The sequence below is a fragment of the Armigeres subalbatus genome, chromosome 2 (assembly GCF_024139115.2).
Source record: "Armigeres subalbatus isolate Guangzhou_Male chromosome 2, GZ_Asu_2, whole genome shotgun sequence".
Lineage (NCBI taxonomy): Eukaryota > Metazoa > Arthropoda > Insecta > Diptera > Culicidae > Armigeres > Armigeres subalbatus.
Genome location: NC_085140.1, coordinates 133,394,184 through 133,409,974, shown reverse-complemented (window position 1 = coordinate 133,409,974; position 15,791 = coordinate 133,394,184). Strand labels below are relative to the sequence as shown.

Sequence of the window (15,791 nt, the reverse complement as noted above, 5' to 3'; positions counted from 1 at the left end):
CCGTGGTGATTTATCCAACTACAGGCAGGAACCATCTTGAAGCTTTCAGGAAGATCAACAATCTTATCACAAAAGATTCTATCCCTTCCTATAGGCAATTCAATATTTATTGACGCCATTCGTGGTTATATTTAAGAACAAGAGTTAAATGTTTTGTCATTTTTTGCTTTATGTCCAATAAAATTTCAATGTTTAACTCATTCTACAAATTTTTAACTAATACTAAAGACACACTGGTGGTACAAGGACCGTGGTATACCACGGTTATATACCCTAGTACATATTGTACCATGGTTTTCCACGTTGTACCAGCATGGTACAAGGCGACCCACCTGTGGTAATAACTTGTACCATGGTACGAATACCATCAGTGTGTCATTAGTATAACAAAGCCCAAACAAAACAAAATTGTCCGCTGCAGAATCCATCTCGGAAATCTTTCCATATTATACTTTCTCCACATAAGTGAAAGTTATACTAAGCTCGTTTTGTCGGCAGTTAAACTTATTGCCGGGGTCAACCAGGCGAATAGCCATTTGGGTCTGTTCAAATATTACGTAACGCAATAGGGGGTGGGGGGTAGATTAATTTTTGTTATGATTTGTTACGCAAAATATAGGGGGTAGGGGTCCTTCGAAATATTGTTACGCGTAACAAGTTAATTGCATAGAGAAAAAATATTATTTCATTTTCAAAAAAATATTTAATATCTTGAAAAAAGCATGAAATATACAATACATAATAATGTATTGCACCGTTCTTCAAGTTATATCAAAATTAGGATCTTTCTCAAAAACAGCATTTGTTACGTTACGCGTTACGCATAGGGGTGGGGGAAGTACTGAATTTTGTTACGGATTGTTACAAGGGGGTGGGGGGTTCTTAAAAACAACGTTTTTCGCGTTACGTAATATTTGAACAGACCCTTAGTATGACTTTAAATCTATTTTGTTTAAAATTATTTCAGAGTGTATTCGGATCACAGCAATTTTTAACTAAAAATATGAATTTTAATTTTCTCCTTATCGATTTTTCTTGTAACACCTTGTAAACAAGCTCTGTGAACTGTCAAAATAAGTGAGGTTGTCAAGTTAAAGTTTGCATTGGTCTATTATTTTTTGCGTGGCAGAACTCTTTCTCGAATCTTTGTCCTTATTCGTAGCAAAAGCTTGAAAAGCCATTTGTCTTGTTTTGCCACCTGGGCGTTGCCCGTTGATCTCGCGGTTTTCGCCCCGAACGTCACAATTTCGCTCGTCGTTTGCCGCTTCGGGTGGACACGCACACCAATCTCGTCCGTGCACCGCCAGTCCGCAAAGAGGAAAAAGCACCACATTCGATGCTGGCCAAGTAGCAGCAGCAAGAGTAAAGTGAAGAAGTGTGATAGGAAAATACATAAATTTTTCCTACAACAGGAGCCACAGTCGCTCAATATTCATTTTATTCGATATTATTTGTAAAAGAATCACGCAAAGTGTCGCGAGTTGTACAAAAATTGTTTGCGGCGGAATTGTAGCGTCCATTTCGGGAGATCGTCGGTTTTTTTTCAGTAGAATCATTGTTTCATAAGGAGGAAATTTTTGTTCAAAATAATGTTTTATCCGCTGGTGAGTACCTTGCTGCTTCTTTTTTCCATCCAATCTCCCATTATTGTCGGATGCCGGAACAGAAACATTATTACTCAGTTTTGGGTACAGACTTGGGGGTGAAAATGTATTTTTCCTTATCCATTTATGTGGTGTGCTTGCGGAGTTCACCGACGAACATAAAAAGGGAAAAGGAAACACGAGCGAAAAAAAAAGATGAAGGCTCACCAAATAAATTCCTGCACACTGCTGCTGCTGGTTGCAGCACGCGGTGAGTTTCATAGGAGAGCAACATCAATATTGAAAGGGTAACAAAAATGTCTCGCGTGAAATTAGAAGCGAATGCTCATGTAATCAGTCGGTGCAGATTGATTAATTTGTTGTAATTTACCCGACTATGAAGAAAAAAACGAAATCCATTTTTAGAATGTGATCTTCCTGGAGGAACACCGGTCTCCACATAGCTACATTAGGCATAAAGAGAATAAAATTGATCACAGGTCAGGGTTTTGCACGGCACGCGGTGACGGATAGAGGCGGTGGGTAAACCGTGATAGACTTATATAGAAGGGAAGGGAGGCAACTGGCGATTAATGATGGATGAAGACGCCCCGGCTGTTTGAAGCGATGTATTATTTGTGTGCTATGTTGGCCCTTGCCCTTAAACAAACAGAACTGGTCAGCAGAATACGGAAGTTTGAAGAGAATCTTTATTCAAACTTTGAATTTTCTTTATTAAATTGTGCATGGCTTAAAATCGAATTTCCAACTAATAGGCCTGGAGGAACGTGTGTTTCAAGGGTTTCAAGTCGTCCTAAATTGACATTGTGACAAAAGTCTTACACTTTTTTTATTGCAAATTTCCCATTAATTAAAACCGCTCCCACCGGGAACTGCTGACACTCCTCCCATTTTACCACATAAAGCAGAAGATAACGTGAGTTGGGTCTAATCTCCCTGAAATTAGCGGAAATGTAATCGAAATTTTACATTTTCTTTCACAGAATCTTCTAAATATTTGAGGAGGTTAGAAACAGTGGGGAGAAGATGACATTTTAGTCAATTTTGAGTTGACTACAGCAAACAATGCATTGATTTCAGAGCTTTGCGGCAATATGTTGATATAGTTTGCACGTTATTTAAAAAAATGTATAGATTCATAGAAAATTAGTAATTTTTTGAACTTTCATACGATTTGTATGAAACGAAAAAATATTGAAAAACTTCGAACACATTTTTCTCAAAATTTAAGTTTTTGTCATCTACACCCCTTTGTTAAATCGTAAGGCAGGAGCTAGATAGAAGGAAAAAGTGGATATTGATGTAAAGATGTAGAAAATAGAAATTGTTGGGCAAATTTTGTCATTTTTATTATGACTAAAACAATGCTAATAAGATAAAGTTATACTCGTACTTATGTTGAAACTAACTAGACAACCGAGAACAACAGTTAACTGAGCGATGGATTTTTAAGAAAGTTATTCGAGCTGTTACGTCTTTTTGTCTGTGCTGATTTAGCCATTTCAAGTTTGCGTGGGAATTAGTGTGGAGAAATTAAATTGTTCATCATACATCATATATCTATAGTAGTGTAATATATACATATAGGTTGGTGAGCTCCTTGAAGTCATTCGGAATTATTTCTCAAAGTGAAAATCCGCACAAAAAGGAAGAACAATTCTCGAGCAACATATGATTGGGGCGAAAAACCAACAAAGCTGAACCGAAAAAAATGAGGTTCAAATTTTCTATGACTAATTTAATTCATTTATTGAAGTAGAAACTAATTTCATTGCCAAAACCATGTCAATACTATAAGTAAATTGTTATATTATGACAGCAGATCAAGATTAAATGAAAAACCATTCGAAATCTACAAAATTTCAGCTAAAACAAAAATCGCGCCGTTTACTCGCATCATCGTCAACACGTCTGGTTTTTAAGCCGTTTGCTCAAAGCTGCTAACACCATCGGATTGGTTTAGATTTGTTAGCCAGAGCAGTTCTGCTATGCGATATATCGAAAACCTAGTAAGAATATACATTTGAAAATAACTTGAAGCTAGTTTTTCTAAATAAACAATATAAAGTGAACGGCCTAAAAACCAAAGCAAACATTCCGCATGGTAGTTGAGGGCGCCAACAAAGGACTTAAAAACCACTATGGTACAAATGGTTCATGAGACGTTCACTCAAAATAGCAATTAATGTGTTTCTAAAGAGATATCAAGTACGGAGTTTTAACTATCATGAAGAATAATTTACAAAGCAAACGTTCATGCCAGAAAATTAAAAATCATGGTTTTGGTTTATAAGCCGTAATCATACACGGAAGAAAAAAAGTACCCAAAATTGAGTATTTTTAAACTTTTGAGTTATTTTTTCTCTTCTCTTTCATCCACTCTTTCTTTTGTTGTCAAAAACAAAAGAGCCAAACAATCCAACGACGCCAGTTCAATACGGGAAGCCAATTTTGAGTTTTATTACCTGAGGTCGAAATTGAGTGAATTAAACTTAAATTTGGGTCAATAAATTTTCCGTTGGGTACTTTTTTAACATGGGAGTAAAGGCAAACTACTTCGACCCTACTTACTCAATTTTGGCTTCCCGTACGGATGGTCGAGGTTGGGTGAATTAAACTCACTATTGGGTAGTTTATTTCTTCCGTGTATGTTACGCGAGAATTTTACCCTTTGACAACCATAGGTAGCACAGTAGGGCTGGCAGAAACATTGATTTCTTGCATATAGGGGAACTGTTTTGATCTCCATCTCACTGTACATATATTCATCTCATCGCTAAACAAAGAAATACGGCACCAAATTCGTCGCTTCCTTTTGTCAACATGCGTGCTCACTGCTGAAAAAAATCAGAAAAATAATAAACAAGCCAAACTCCTTTCCATTGCTTTGTTTTTGATGGGATGGAAATAGGAGCTATGAGATGAAGTGGCGAACCGTTCCCCTAGTTTGAACAATCAATCTTCAAAGCGCTATAACTTTTGTTGTAGACTTCCGGGCAACGTACCTACTTTATTCTGCAAAGTATTTCGGCATCTTTCAGATTAAACATATTGAGTCAGGTGATTGACAATAAATTGAAGCCACTAGAAGCAAAAATGAAAACATGTAGAGGTGATCGGGGCAATACGAGCCACCTAAGGAAACAGTTTAGTGTATACAAAATGAGATTAATAAACCGCACAACAACGGACCGAACCGATTTGCCACTCTTCACCGTTTACACAGACACATTTCAATTGGTCTGTCGTCATTTTTGCCTTTCTCGCACAACAAAGTTAACCGAAAGGCTATCATTTCACTACGAAAACGAACTTTTTTTTATAGAAGATTCGGAGATCCATAGTATTATATACCAATCGACTCAGCATGTGGAGCTGAGCAAATGTCTGTCTGTCCGTGTGTATGTATGTGTGTATGTGTGTGCACAAAAGCTACGAAAAACATTAGACAACTTTTCATATCATTCGACAGGGGGCAAAGCCTAGTTGTCACTATTGAATTTGATAACGATCGACCGTTGGGTTTTAAAAGTTATAAAGAAAATGGTACATTGAACCATATTAGCACCATACAAGGTTGGTATCTTGGCTTAATGCGAGAAAGGCAGTATCACTACTCGGTGAATTAAGTTGGGTTTTTGCCTTTCTCGTACAACTAAGTTGTACCGAAAGGCTATCATTTCACTAAAATTCGAACTTTTGATAGAAGTCCCGGAGACCCATAGTGTTATATACCATTCGACTCAGCTCGATGAGCTGAACAAATGTCCGTGTGTGTGCACAAAATGCCATAAAAAACATTAGCCAAATTTTCACATATAAACTCTTAACCGATTTTCTTGCAACAAGTTGCATCCGCTGTTGATTACTATTGAATTTCATAATAATTGCGAATTGCAAAAAATAGATAATATTAAAATAGTGATGAGACATAGTCACATAGAACAATAATGTGTTATAAAAAATGCCTTGCATCTATGAATATTTTTAAAGTTTATCCGTGGCTTGCTCCCATTAAGAGTTTCATCGTACTATGAAGATGCTCGTGTTGCACGCATTTAGGCGTAAGTATGCTCTTCGTTCAGTTTCATAGTACTATGAAATTGTCCGAAAGTCAAAATTCGAACATAGGAAATTCGAAAAACTTGGCAGTGCCATCTATCGTCTACTAGTGTAAATTTTCTATCATAACATTAGACGGTGTAACTGTTTTGCCTTTCTTCTACATCATCGAGGTGTAAGCGTAAAAACTACATTTATTACCTTTTGCGCGAGAAAGGTACCATCGCCGCTAGGTGGATTAATCTGGGTTTTTTCTGTTCCGATCGCAGTAATGCGATATTGTAATTTATCCGTAATGAATCTAGCTTTTAGATGATAATATGTTTGTGTTCGGCAAATGAAATTTGAACTTGTTCGTAAATTAAGACCCAATATGTTGCTCTGTGCAGGTATGATAGGTTGTAGGTCAATGCCCAGAATCAGAATAATATTTCCCAGAACGATCAATTCTCCAGAATGATATTTCCCTTCCTGCCTTCTTTTAAAACACGCATTTTCCTGGAATAAAGCATAAGAGCATATCTGCCGTACAGTGACTAGATATACACTGGCCGGCATAATAAAGTGCCCACTTGCCGTTTTCATACAAATTGGTCAACTTTGGAGCTCTAGATCTCAGGTTCCGTGAACCGATTTGGCTGAAAATTTTACCAGAGCTCAGATATAACTTGAATTTTACCATATCTAAGTTTCGACCATATTGATTCACAGGTTAAAAATTATTGCGGTATTACCAAAGTGAATTTTTTGGCAAAATTTATTTTTAAATATCTTGAATTCTATAGGTTGTAGACTGATGACATATTCAGCAAAAACGCGTATTTTGCCAATACAAAAAGTTTGCTATATATACCTGTACACTTAGAGATGTAGTTTTCGAGGTATTTGAAAAACAATTTTTGCCAAAAATTCACGTTGGTATTACCGCAATAATTTTTAACCCTGTGAGTCAATATGCTCGAAACATAGATATGTTAAAACTCAAGTTATATCTGAGCTCTGGTAAAATTTTCAGCCAAATCGGTTCACGGGAACCCAAGATCTAGAGCTCCAAAGTTGACCATTTTGTATGAAAAACGGCAAGTGGGCACTTTATTATGCCGGCCAGTGTAATAACAAGGTCAGAATTGGAACAGAATCATCTGTCACAATGCCGTAGTCACGGGGGTGGTTTTGGACACAACCCCCCCAGAGACAACACTTTTATAAGATTTTTTTCTCGAGAAAAAAAAAGTTCGGAAGTCCGATTTGCATCAATGTAGGAGTTGTGCACTTCATGATGCATGGTTGTGCATTGGCTAATGATGTGCACTAGCAACCCTATAACCAGAGACCGGCGGAGTGAAAAACTGTCGAAATGGCAACGTATGAAAATGCATGAAATCGCGAAAATGATACTGGCAGCACTTGAACTTTTTGCTTGCTTCTTATGGATGCAAAAAGTAAACAAGTCGAAATGGAACCGCTTTTGACGGTTCGATTGGAAACAAGATGGCGTCTTTGCCGATCTCTTATTCTAGTATTTCTAATGTGCACTACTCATGATCTAATTGCGACATCAGAAGCTAAACAAAATAGACTTTTTCAATTATTATGCTTTTGACCAAAAGCTGTATAACTTGCGGTAACGCGGTGTTCCTCAATGCATATCATTTTGAGAAAATGACTTCACAAGACTTCACTGAGAAATCACAAAATAATCCGAATATTCTAAATTATATTAAGTATTTGAATGAAAAAAAGTATGAATAAAATCGGCAGGTATTTTGTGATTTCGGCCTTTTGTGGTTTCGGCCTTTTGTGCATTCGGCCTTTTTTGCTTTCGGCCTTTTGTAATTCGGCCATTCGTGATTCGGCCTTTTGTGATTCGGCCTTTCGTAGTAGACCCGTATGATGTATTTCTTCATGAATACATTACCTTTTTGCCTTTCTCGTACAACAAAGTTGTACCAGAAGGCTATCCAGCTTTACACGCTAGCGATAAATAAACAAGGGGTGAATCAACTTTGACGTATGCTGTGTACAAACATATGGCGACGCTCTTGGCGACGTCTCAGTAGCCATGGATTTTATTAGGTTCTGCAGCATGACGTCACGAATGAATTCGGTCCTCGTCGAATGAACTTTTTTGACAGTTCAGTAGTACTTTCCACTGACTCCGACAAGGATCGAGTTCGTGATTGGTTGGCTGCCCCCGAGTCCAACGCGAAGTACTACTAATCAGTCATCAGTTTGAGGTTAGATACAGACGCTGCAGAACCTAATTGTTCATCAACTACTGTCAGACTTTTCCGTTTTGTTTTGAAAAAATGACTGGATCTCCAGGACTGGTTAGCTTTTATGTTTAAAATGAATAACTAATATTCTTTTTATTTTAGGGATTAACAAGATCAAGTACCTAGAAAAGTCTGTGAGGATACTAAGTGCCAAGTTTGTTGCGCCAATCATAAGGATTTAGATAAAGAATGTTATATTCAACTCCAAGCGTTATCGCTTTGAAGAAAACGATACGTTCTAGAAAAATACCTGAATAGTCTTATTCGCTGTCAAGAGTAAAAATTCACTATCAGATGGCGCTGTTGCCATGACGATGATATAATCTGATTTAAATGTCAAACAGATTTGTTATTTCAAAATATTTGATCTCTTTTTCAATTTTTCGCCGAAATTAGCTGAAAAAGTTTTTATTTGACGCGTTAGATCGGTAAAACTTTCCATTTTGTGTATTTGAGTGGTTGTTGCCAAAATGAAGACAGTTCAGAAGTGCGTAATTCCTGGCTGCGAAAATCGTTCCGGTGTAGCCGGCTACAAAGTAAATTTTTTTTCCGTTCCATCTACCGGGCACAAAGTTTATTCGCGGTGGACCAAATACATGGTCCTATCCGGAGACCGCAAGGAGAAAATTTGCAGCCAACATTTTGTGACCAGCGATTTTATAGAAAGTAAGTGTTTACATTTAGCATTTTCATATTAGTTGTGCTTATTTTTACTTGACTCCAGACACACGATGGAAACTCAGGAAGACCGCAGTTCCATCAGTGAAGCTGGAACATTCGGTGAAATATGGAGGATCCTGCTGCGTCACTAAATGTAAACCCAGCAAACGAAAGACAAGTTTGCACCGTTTTCCGACTGGAAAGCAAATCCAACGTAGGTGGAAGATTGCCTTGGGTTTGAAAGAAGCTGATGACACAACAGGCCTACTGATTTGTAATCGTCATTTCATGTTATCTGATTTTGTTAAAGGTAATTTATTATTTATACTTGAAATCCAATTCGTCAATACAAGACAAATGCTTACAATTGAGTATATATATCTGAAGCCCATTTCAATCTTCTTATTTGTTTTATAGTGACTTCCAGATACTTGAAAGCTACCGCAGTTCCGTCCAAGAAGATTAGTCGGATAATAAAGCTTCCACGAAGGGATTTAAAGAAGCTAAATTTGCCAATCCACTTAGAAGATCATAATTATAGTGAGTATGCCTGCCCACCGCGGAGTAACCGGATATGTTACGTCGAAGAATGTCGATCGAAAACGGAAGGGGACATAAAACTACATAAGTTTCCTGGTCGAAAAGATGTTAGATTCAAGGAGTGGATACGAGTTTTAAAGTGTTCTAAACTACCTACGGCGAACTCTAAAATGTCCCGGTAAGTAATAAGTGGTTATTCTATGTTCGAACTTAAGCTTTTTGATGTGCTTTGCACCAGTTGTCACACTAGTAGTCCTATTATGACCAATTCCATAGGAAACAATAGGAATTGCAATAATAGGAACCCAAATTAAGAATAGTGCACAACTGGTGCATGCGTTCCTGTTTTTGATTAAGCAATTTTGAGAATTATTACAAATTTTATTATGCTTGATATAAGTCCACCCACATGCTTTTTAAAAAAGTTGTTATGTATGGCGCCGAATGGTACACCAACCCTAATTATCATTTTTATCTGACAGGTGGATCACGTTTAAAACGAGACGCCATTCCATCGTTGAATTTCTCAAATACAACTACCGGCTCGGACTCAACAAGTTCTTCTGAAGTTAGCCCCACGCACGGTTCTACCTATTGCCACGAAGAGGATCAAGCGAAGAAAAATACTTCAAGTGACCGGATTTCGGAGAACCAATCCACGCATGTGCCGGTTTTCGTGGTGGATTCGTGTGAGGATCATAACGATGGTGAAATCGGTGGAAATAGATCAAATGATTTTGCGGTTGGCCAGAGCTTTCAAGAAAGTCAAATTTTAAACGATACCCTACTGCTTGACACATCTCAGCTTTCGATAAATACACCGATTGCGGAGAGCACCGCTAAAAAACCACCTGCGGAAAAAGATAGTTTGCAGAATTCAGTTAAGGCAAGCTTCTTAGAGAACTCATATAACAAATCTGCAATATCTAACTCACAAGTAAGCAAAGCTAAATCCGAAAACTTCATTTTGTCGGACTTGTTATTGACAGACAAAGAGGTTAACATTTGGACTGGCGTGCCAACTCTAGTCTTGTTGGAAGAAATTTGTTTAGCTTGTAGAAAGCTTGAGACATCTTTCTATTGCAGACAGTTCAGCATGCATACTACCAATCGCGTTATTTTAACGCTGGCGAAACTGAAACAGAATTTGTCATTTGAAGCGTTAGGAATATTATTCCGCATATCAGGCGTAACAGTCTCAAATTATTTTTCGCACATGGTACAAATATTGCGCAGGGTTCTCAAACCATTCGTATACTGGCCAGCAAAGGAAGAAATATTAAAGAACATTCCGTTGTGTTTTCGAGAACATTTTCCAAACGTTACTATCGTGCTCGACTGCACGGAAGTTCCAGTTGCGACACCGAAATGCCTTAACTGTAGAATTTCGTGCTATTCGAATTATAAAGGTCGTCGAACAATCAAGTTTCTAATAGGAGTCACCCCCGCGGGACTAATATCGTTTATAAGTAATGCATACACTGGCAAATCATCGGACAAATATATCTTCAATCAGGAGCAAATTATTAATCGTCTGGAGGCACACCGCGACGAAGTGATGGTAGATAAGGGTGTTTCGATTCAACATGAATGCCTCACAAATCATATAAAACTGCATATACCCCCATTTATGCGAAGTGAGCGGCTTAGTCCATTGGAGGCCAGCAATAACGAGGCCATTGCCAAAGCAAGGATTCATGTTGAAAGGGTGATTCAACGGATTAAAATTTTCAATGTTTTAACTGACTGTGTAACACCTCCAATCCTTGGACATATAGATGACATAACAATAATAGTTTGTGGAATTGTAAACCTTACTGCACCAATTCTGGCTGATAACAAGTTCTGATGAGGTCAAAGGAATATAGATGTAATTAGATAAAAGTTGAGAATTTGTCAAACGATTTGAATCTGCATTTTTTTATCATTGGGTTGGATGTGAATTTGGACCAACCCTGCATTTATTGGTTCTACTACTGCTGTATATTAATAAAGTTTTAATGTTAAGTTTCATTTTTAGCATATGTGTTCAATAAAATAACTGTTACATCAGAGCTCAACGATAGTTTTTATTACACAAATCATTGAAAAGCTTCAAATACATCATTTTATTAGCGTTGGGAACATTTTGTCAAAATACAATTGTTTCAGGGAGTTAACGATTTTGCTCGTATATTCAAGATTGTATGGAATTTCAACAACTATGAAATCGTTATCTTTTTCTGAATATACGATAAAGTCGCAAATTGAGCAATTCAATATCCATAGATTAACTTGCACTTGGCAGTAATATTCATGGTTTTGGTTTAATTCATATATCTGTGCATTTTCAGACTTTTTCAGATATCGCTTCACGTTTCGAGATTGCAAAATGTCTTCCAAACTAGCTTCACTGCCAATAGGACATTTGATTTCAAGTAATGTTGTTGTTAGCGGATCAACTCCGTCTGGAGAACCTGCAATCCAAGGTTCTGCTGGGTGAATAACCAATCCACACTTTTTTATCAGCGGGTTACGCATTCTACGATAGCATTCAAATGCCTTCACCTCTACATTTCTTCCATATATAACCGCTTTGACTCCTAATGGTTTTGTATTCCAATAGTTATCAATTTTCTTAGTCCAGTTAGGTGTTTTGTTTCTGAGGTAAGTATATAGTTTGTAACATGAACTGGCTGTTATTCTGGTAGATCTTTGGAACATCCACTCATTTGAATTTTGCTCCCTAGTAGACACAGCTATTTCTGCTGATCGGTTAATATCAGTAGTCATATTTGAATTGTAATAATCAAGTTCGTTGTCATTTCTGAACGCACAAGAAATGGATTCAATTCGATTATGCGTAAGCGATAAGCAGTATATGATTTCTTCCGTTGTGCAAAATAGCGGCGAAGTATCAATACTGGACACAGCCTGCACGGCTCGATTTGGATATATTATAGGTTCATTCATCTGTCGTCCACTCATATGTTTGGAAACTGCTGAATTTTTCGCAACTGAAAAATAAAATAAAAAATGCGTATGAGGATGAGCTATATAGATATAAAGTGAGTGTGAATCAATTGTATTTATTAAATGTAATATTTAGACACTGGGAAATTATCAAACATCATTTCTTCGAAGAGAATAAATGGACTTCTGGTAGGTCGAAGTATACGTACAAAAACTAGAAATTACAAATTGTTTTTACCCGAAAGTATCCTTGTGAATGACTCGGAAATTATGCATTCTTCCTCCAAACTGTGTTTGTCTTCTAATTTTTTAACAGTAGGCGCACAGCACATATCTTGAACCCGTTTAGCTCCCCAAGGTGTCATTTTTTGGGACTTTGACAAACCCCATGCTTGCGATACGTCAGTGCACGAAAGAAACTCCAGCTTCCTGTACCTAAAATGGTTAATAATGATATTCAGATAAACCCCATGTATAACAAGATCCTACATGCAGAAGAAAATTACTCACTTTTCAATGTAAAGAAGGCAAGCAATAATGTGCTTACACTTCGCCGTCCCAGCTTTACATGAACAGCCTAGCTTCCAATCGTCCACCGATGATCCCAAGTTGAGATTAACTTGGTGCGGAGAATGAGACCGGATGAGAACTTTGTGTAACGTATGCTGTGATATGGACATTACTCGAATTGAATGTTCGATATCCAAGACAAACTATATGGTTTGCATTGAAAACCGCAAATCCTTCCTTGATTGGCCGTACAGAGTCACCAACGTAATCAAGAATGTCGACGATAGTAACTTCGACATCCCGATCTTCGGTACCTGAAATTTGAACAAAATATACTAACCTCAAATTGCACTAAATGAAACCGGATCTCAATTATTGCATACAATAACACGAATTCAAATATCACAAATACGCATATGACAAAGAAAACTATAATTTCTACCTTTTGAACTGGTTTCCATTTGCTGCATCCTGGATTTATCACACGAAAAAGGATTATTTCGCTCAGCACCGTATCGCTGCAATCTATGGAAATTAAACTTCTAATCACTTCGTCAATTACACAACTGAAATGTAGGTGTCGCCACCATAGGATTATGTTTTGCATTTGAATGCCAATTGAGAAAAAAAAAATCGATCGTGGTGTTCAAAGTCCAGCGCTAGAAGATGAACTCAGTAGTTAGACAAGTGCTAGTGGTCCACCCATTTTGCGCCAAACAATCTGAAAACGGTCTCTTCGTGAGACTCCTCTATTGAATTTTACCCAGTCTACCCCATTTTAAATTGATCCATTATCTTTTCTATAAATAAACTCAAATCAGCACATTTTTTTTAAATTGAAGAGAATGCATTCCCTGAGTGGATGTTCTGAACAGGTTCTCGATCGGGAAAAGGTTGGTAGTGTGCCGTCGAGCACTTTATTGTGTAATGTAATAGATCATGAGCTTAGAGAAGTCATATACCTACGGAGAAAAGAAAGAGAGTAGGGTGACGGCATTCTAAATCCCCTCTAAGTTTTAGTACCCATGACGGAAATTAAACCACCGACGTAGATACGTTCCGAGTCCCAAATTCTGCTTTTTCAGGGCATTGTTTTAGCTTCTCAAGTTAACCTTGCGTGCTGTACTGTTGCCGTATGTCACCCTTATTGATTGCCCTGGCACTGTTTTTGTTCTCTCAATGGTAATTTTGTCCACAGTATGTAGTCTAACGCTCTTGCCCCTTTTTAAAGGCGTATTTAATAATACGATTAGCAGTCCGCAGCCCTTGAATTGCCTAAAATGAACAAATTATGTAGTACAAACCTGGTAAAAACCAGAAACACAACAATAGTAAATGAAAACATTTGGTTTTGTGACGTTTCCATGGACTTATTAATATTTTTCTAACATGCCTGAGAATACTTTGATTGAATTATAAAGATTATGGTTGGACACGAGAAATGTCAAAAAGGGGTGATTCAAATTTTATAGCATGGCTTGCGTAAAAAGCTGGATAATTTCACTCCAAAAGTGTGTATGTGTGTAGCCCATAAATATTTTTTTTGTTAAACGCGTTTCATATAGAAGGGCTTGACAGATTCGAGTGCAACTGGTTTCATTCGACGGAGCAAATTTCCTAGTTGGACACTATTGTTTTTGTTTTTTAATAAATCAAGCAGTTTGGATTATATTTTTATTTTTTAATCAACAAAAACACAAATGCACATTGAATTATTAATCATTTTAGCCGTGGCGCAACCCAAGGTAAGTAATTTTAAGCAACGTAATAGAATTGCACAAAATCTTGTTACCGCCGAGATGTAGGCAATAAGTACTGCATTACAGCATTAATTCGAATTCAACATATTGAATCGAGAAAGGCATCATCACCACCGGTGGATAAATTGGGGTTTTCTAATGCTTATAGCCCAAAAAAGCGCAAAAAATGGCGTCTTAGAAAACATCATTCATGTCATAATATATGTTTTAAATTCCATCAGTATAACTAATGTATATGACTTATATGAACATTATATAATATACTATAACAAGTAAAGTAATAAAAACGTTTATGAAATACTTTTATAATACATGCACTTATGTAGTATATTAGTTATTATTTACATTTTTAAAACTATTAAGTTGTTTTTGAGTTATACAAATGGTTTGAATAACGCAAGCACATTTTTGACCACGCAATAATTATGACAAAAGAAAAATGACATTTTATTCCATTTATATATTTATAATTCGATATCTTAATGGTCACCCATAATGCGCATAAAGTTGATTTTCAACAAATTCAGTTAAATTATTGACTGTAAAATGTATGTTTAATGTATTTTTCCTTGCATTCGAGATTTATTGTGTAACTTTCGATTGCACTTGCTGTAAATTCTTGCGCCACCTGCAAAATTAAAGAAAGCATTCATCTTGACACATATCCTAAAGAATATCCGAAACCATTGCAATGGACAAGGCAATGAAGTCTTTCTGAGTGACATCACAGTGTCAATCAAAATGTTTGTTACCGACCGCAAAAAAAATGAATTCTCAAAAAAATAAAAACCTTTTAAATAGTTTTGAGCTCTATGTACATCTCGATATTTCCCTTTTAAATTCATAGACTCATATTAGAGAGTCAACTAAAATGGAGAAGTGCATATAGAAGAAAAGCACTAATATAGTGCCTTTGTGAATTCTATTCTGTGTAAATGTTTGTATCCCTTATTAAAGTCCAATTTTAGTCAATGCAAAACTCGATTTTTCAGCACTCGTATTTATCCAACTCGGCAAGCCTCGTTGCATAAACTTACAACTCGTGCTGAAAAAAACATCTTTTTGCAACTTGTTGCACAAACTACTATTGTCTCACGTGCTGAGGAAAAAATCCAACAAATGAAAAATTATCCTAGATATTAGAAAGAGAGCAAGTATAAAACGAATTTCTTTTGTGTTTTGCATTTGACCGCTCTGCTTTTCATCCATATAGTTTGTCGGTATTGATTGTCGTTGCGCCACACGGTGTAAAAGCGTAAAAGTTCTAATATAGTCACAGACATTAGACATAACACATTGAACACTCACTCATCAAATTCATCGTCGTACAAACACTAACGACGTCTGTTGTTTTCACTGAGTTGGGCGAATCATGAACCAGATGACGGTAGTCTAACCCGAGCAAATACGAATAATGATTTTTTTAA

At 36.8% G+C, this 15,791-nt stretch overlaps 2 protein-coding genes and 1 pseudogene across 11 annotated transcripts in view; 2 read left to right on the top strand and 1 right to left on the bottom strand.

Moving 5' to 3' along the window:
- The first annotated feature begins 1,282 nt into the window (after positions 1 to 1,282).
- LOC134210866 (zinc finger protein ZFP2-like) overlaps positions 1,283 to 15,791 on the top strand; it is a 36,334-nt gene continuing 21,825 nt past the window's right edge. For 6 of the 10 annotated variants that reach the window (XM_062687243.1, XM_062687242.1, XM_062687245.1 and 3 more), the window contains exon 1: positions 1,284 to 1,604. In XM_062687243.1, coding sequence (XP_062543227.1) covers positions 1,590 to 1,604 — 15 coding nt within the window. In that variant the 5' untranslated portion in view covers positions 1,284 to 1,589. Of the gene's footprint in view, positions 1,605 to 15,791 lie in introns of all 10 variants that reach the window. The other 4 variants (XM_062687246.1, XM_062687249.1, XM_062687250.1 and 1 more) reach the window with 2 other exon arrangements.
- Positions 8,297 to 10,991, top strand: LOC134215284 (uncharacterized). The gene is made up of 3 exons (XM_062694505.1): positions 8,297 to 8,912; positions 9,020 to 9,283; positions 9,625 to 10,991. The coding sequence occupies exons 1-3, from the start codon at positions 8,891 to 8,893 to the stop codon at positions 10,989 to 10,991; spliced, it is 1,653 nt and encodes a 550-aa protein (XP_062550489.1). The 5' UTR covers positions 8,297 to 8,890.
- Positions 11,039 to 13,074, bottom strand: LOC134215263 (uncharacterized; annotated as a pseudogene).

What these genes read in the sequence shown, in the direction of transcription:
- LOC134215284 (XM_062694505.1), top strand. Translation starts at nt 8,891, where the DNA reads ATGTTATCTGATTTTGTTAAAG. An exon ending in GTTATCTGATTTTGTTAAAG is followed by an intron (nt 8,913 to 9,019) that starts GTAATTTATTAT and finishes TTTGTTTTATAG; the next exon opens with TGACTTCCAGATACTTGAAA. An exon ending in GTGGATACGAGTTTTAAAGT is followed by an intron (nt 9,284 to 9,624) that starts GTTCTAAACTAC and finishes TTTATCTGACAG; the next exon opens with GTGGATCACGTTTAAAACGA.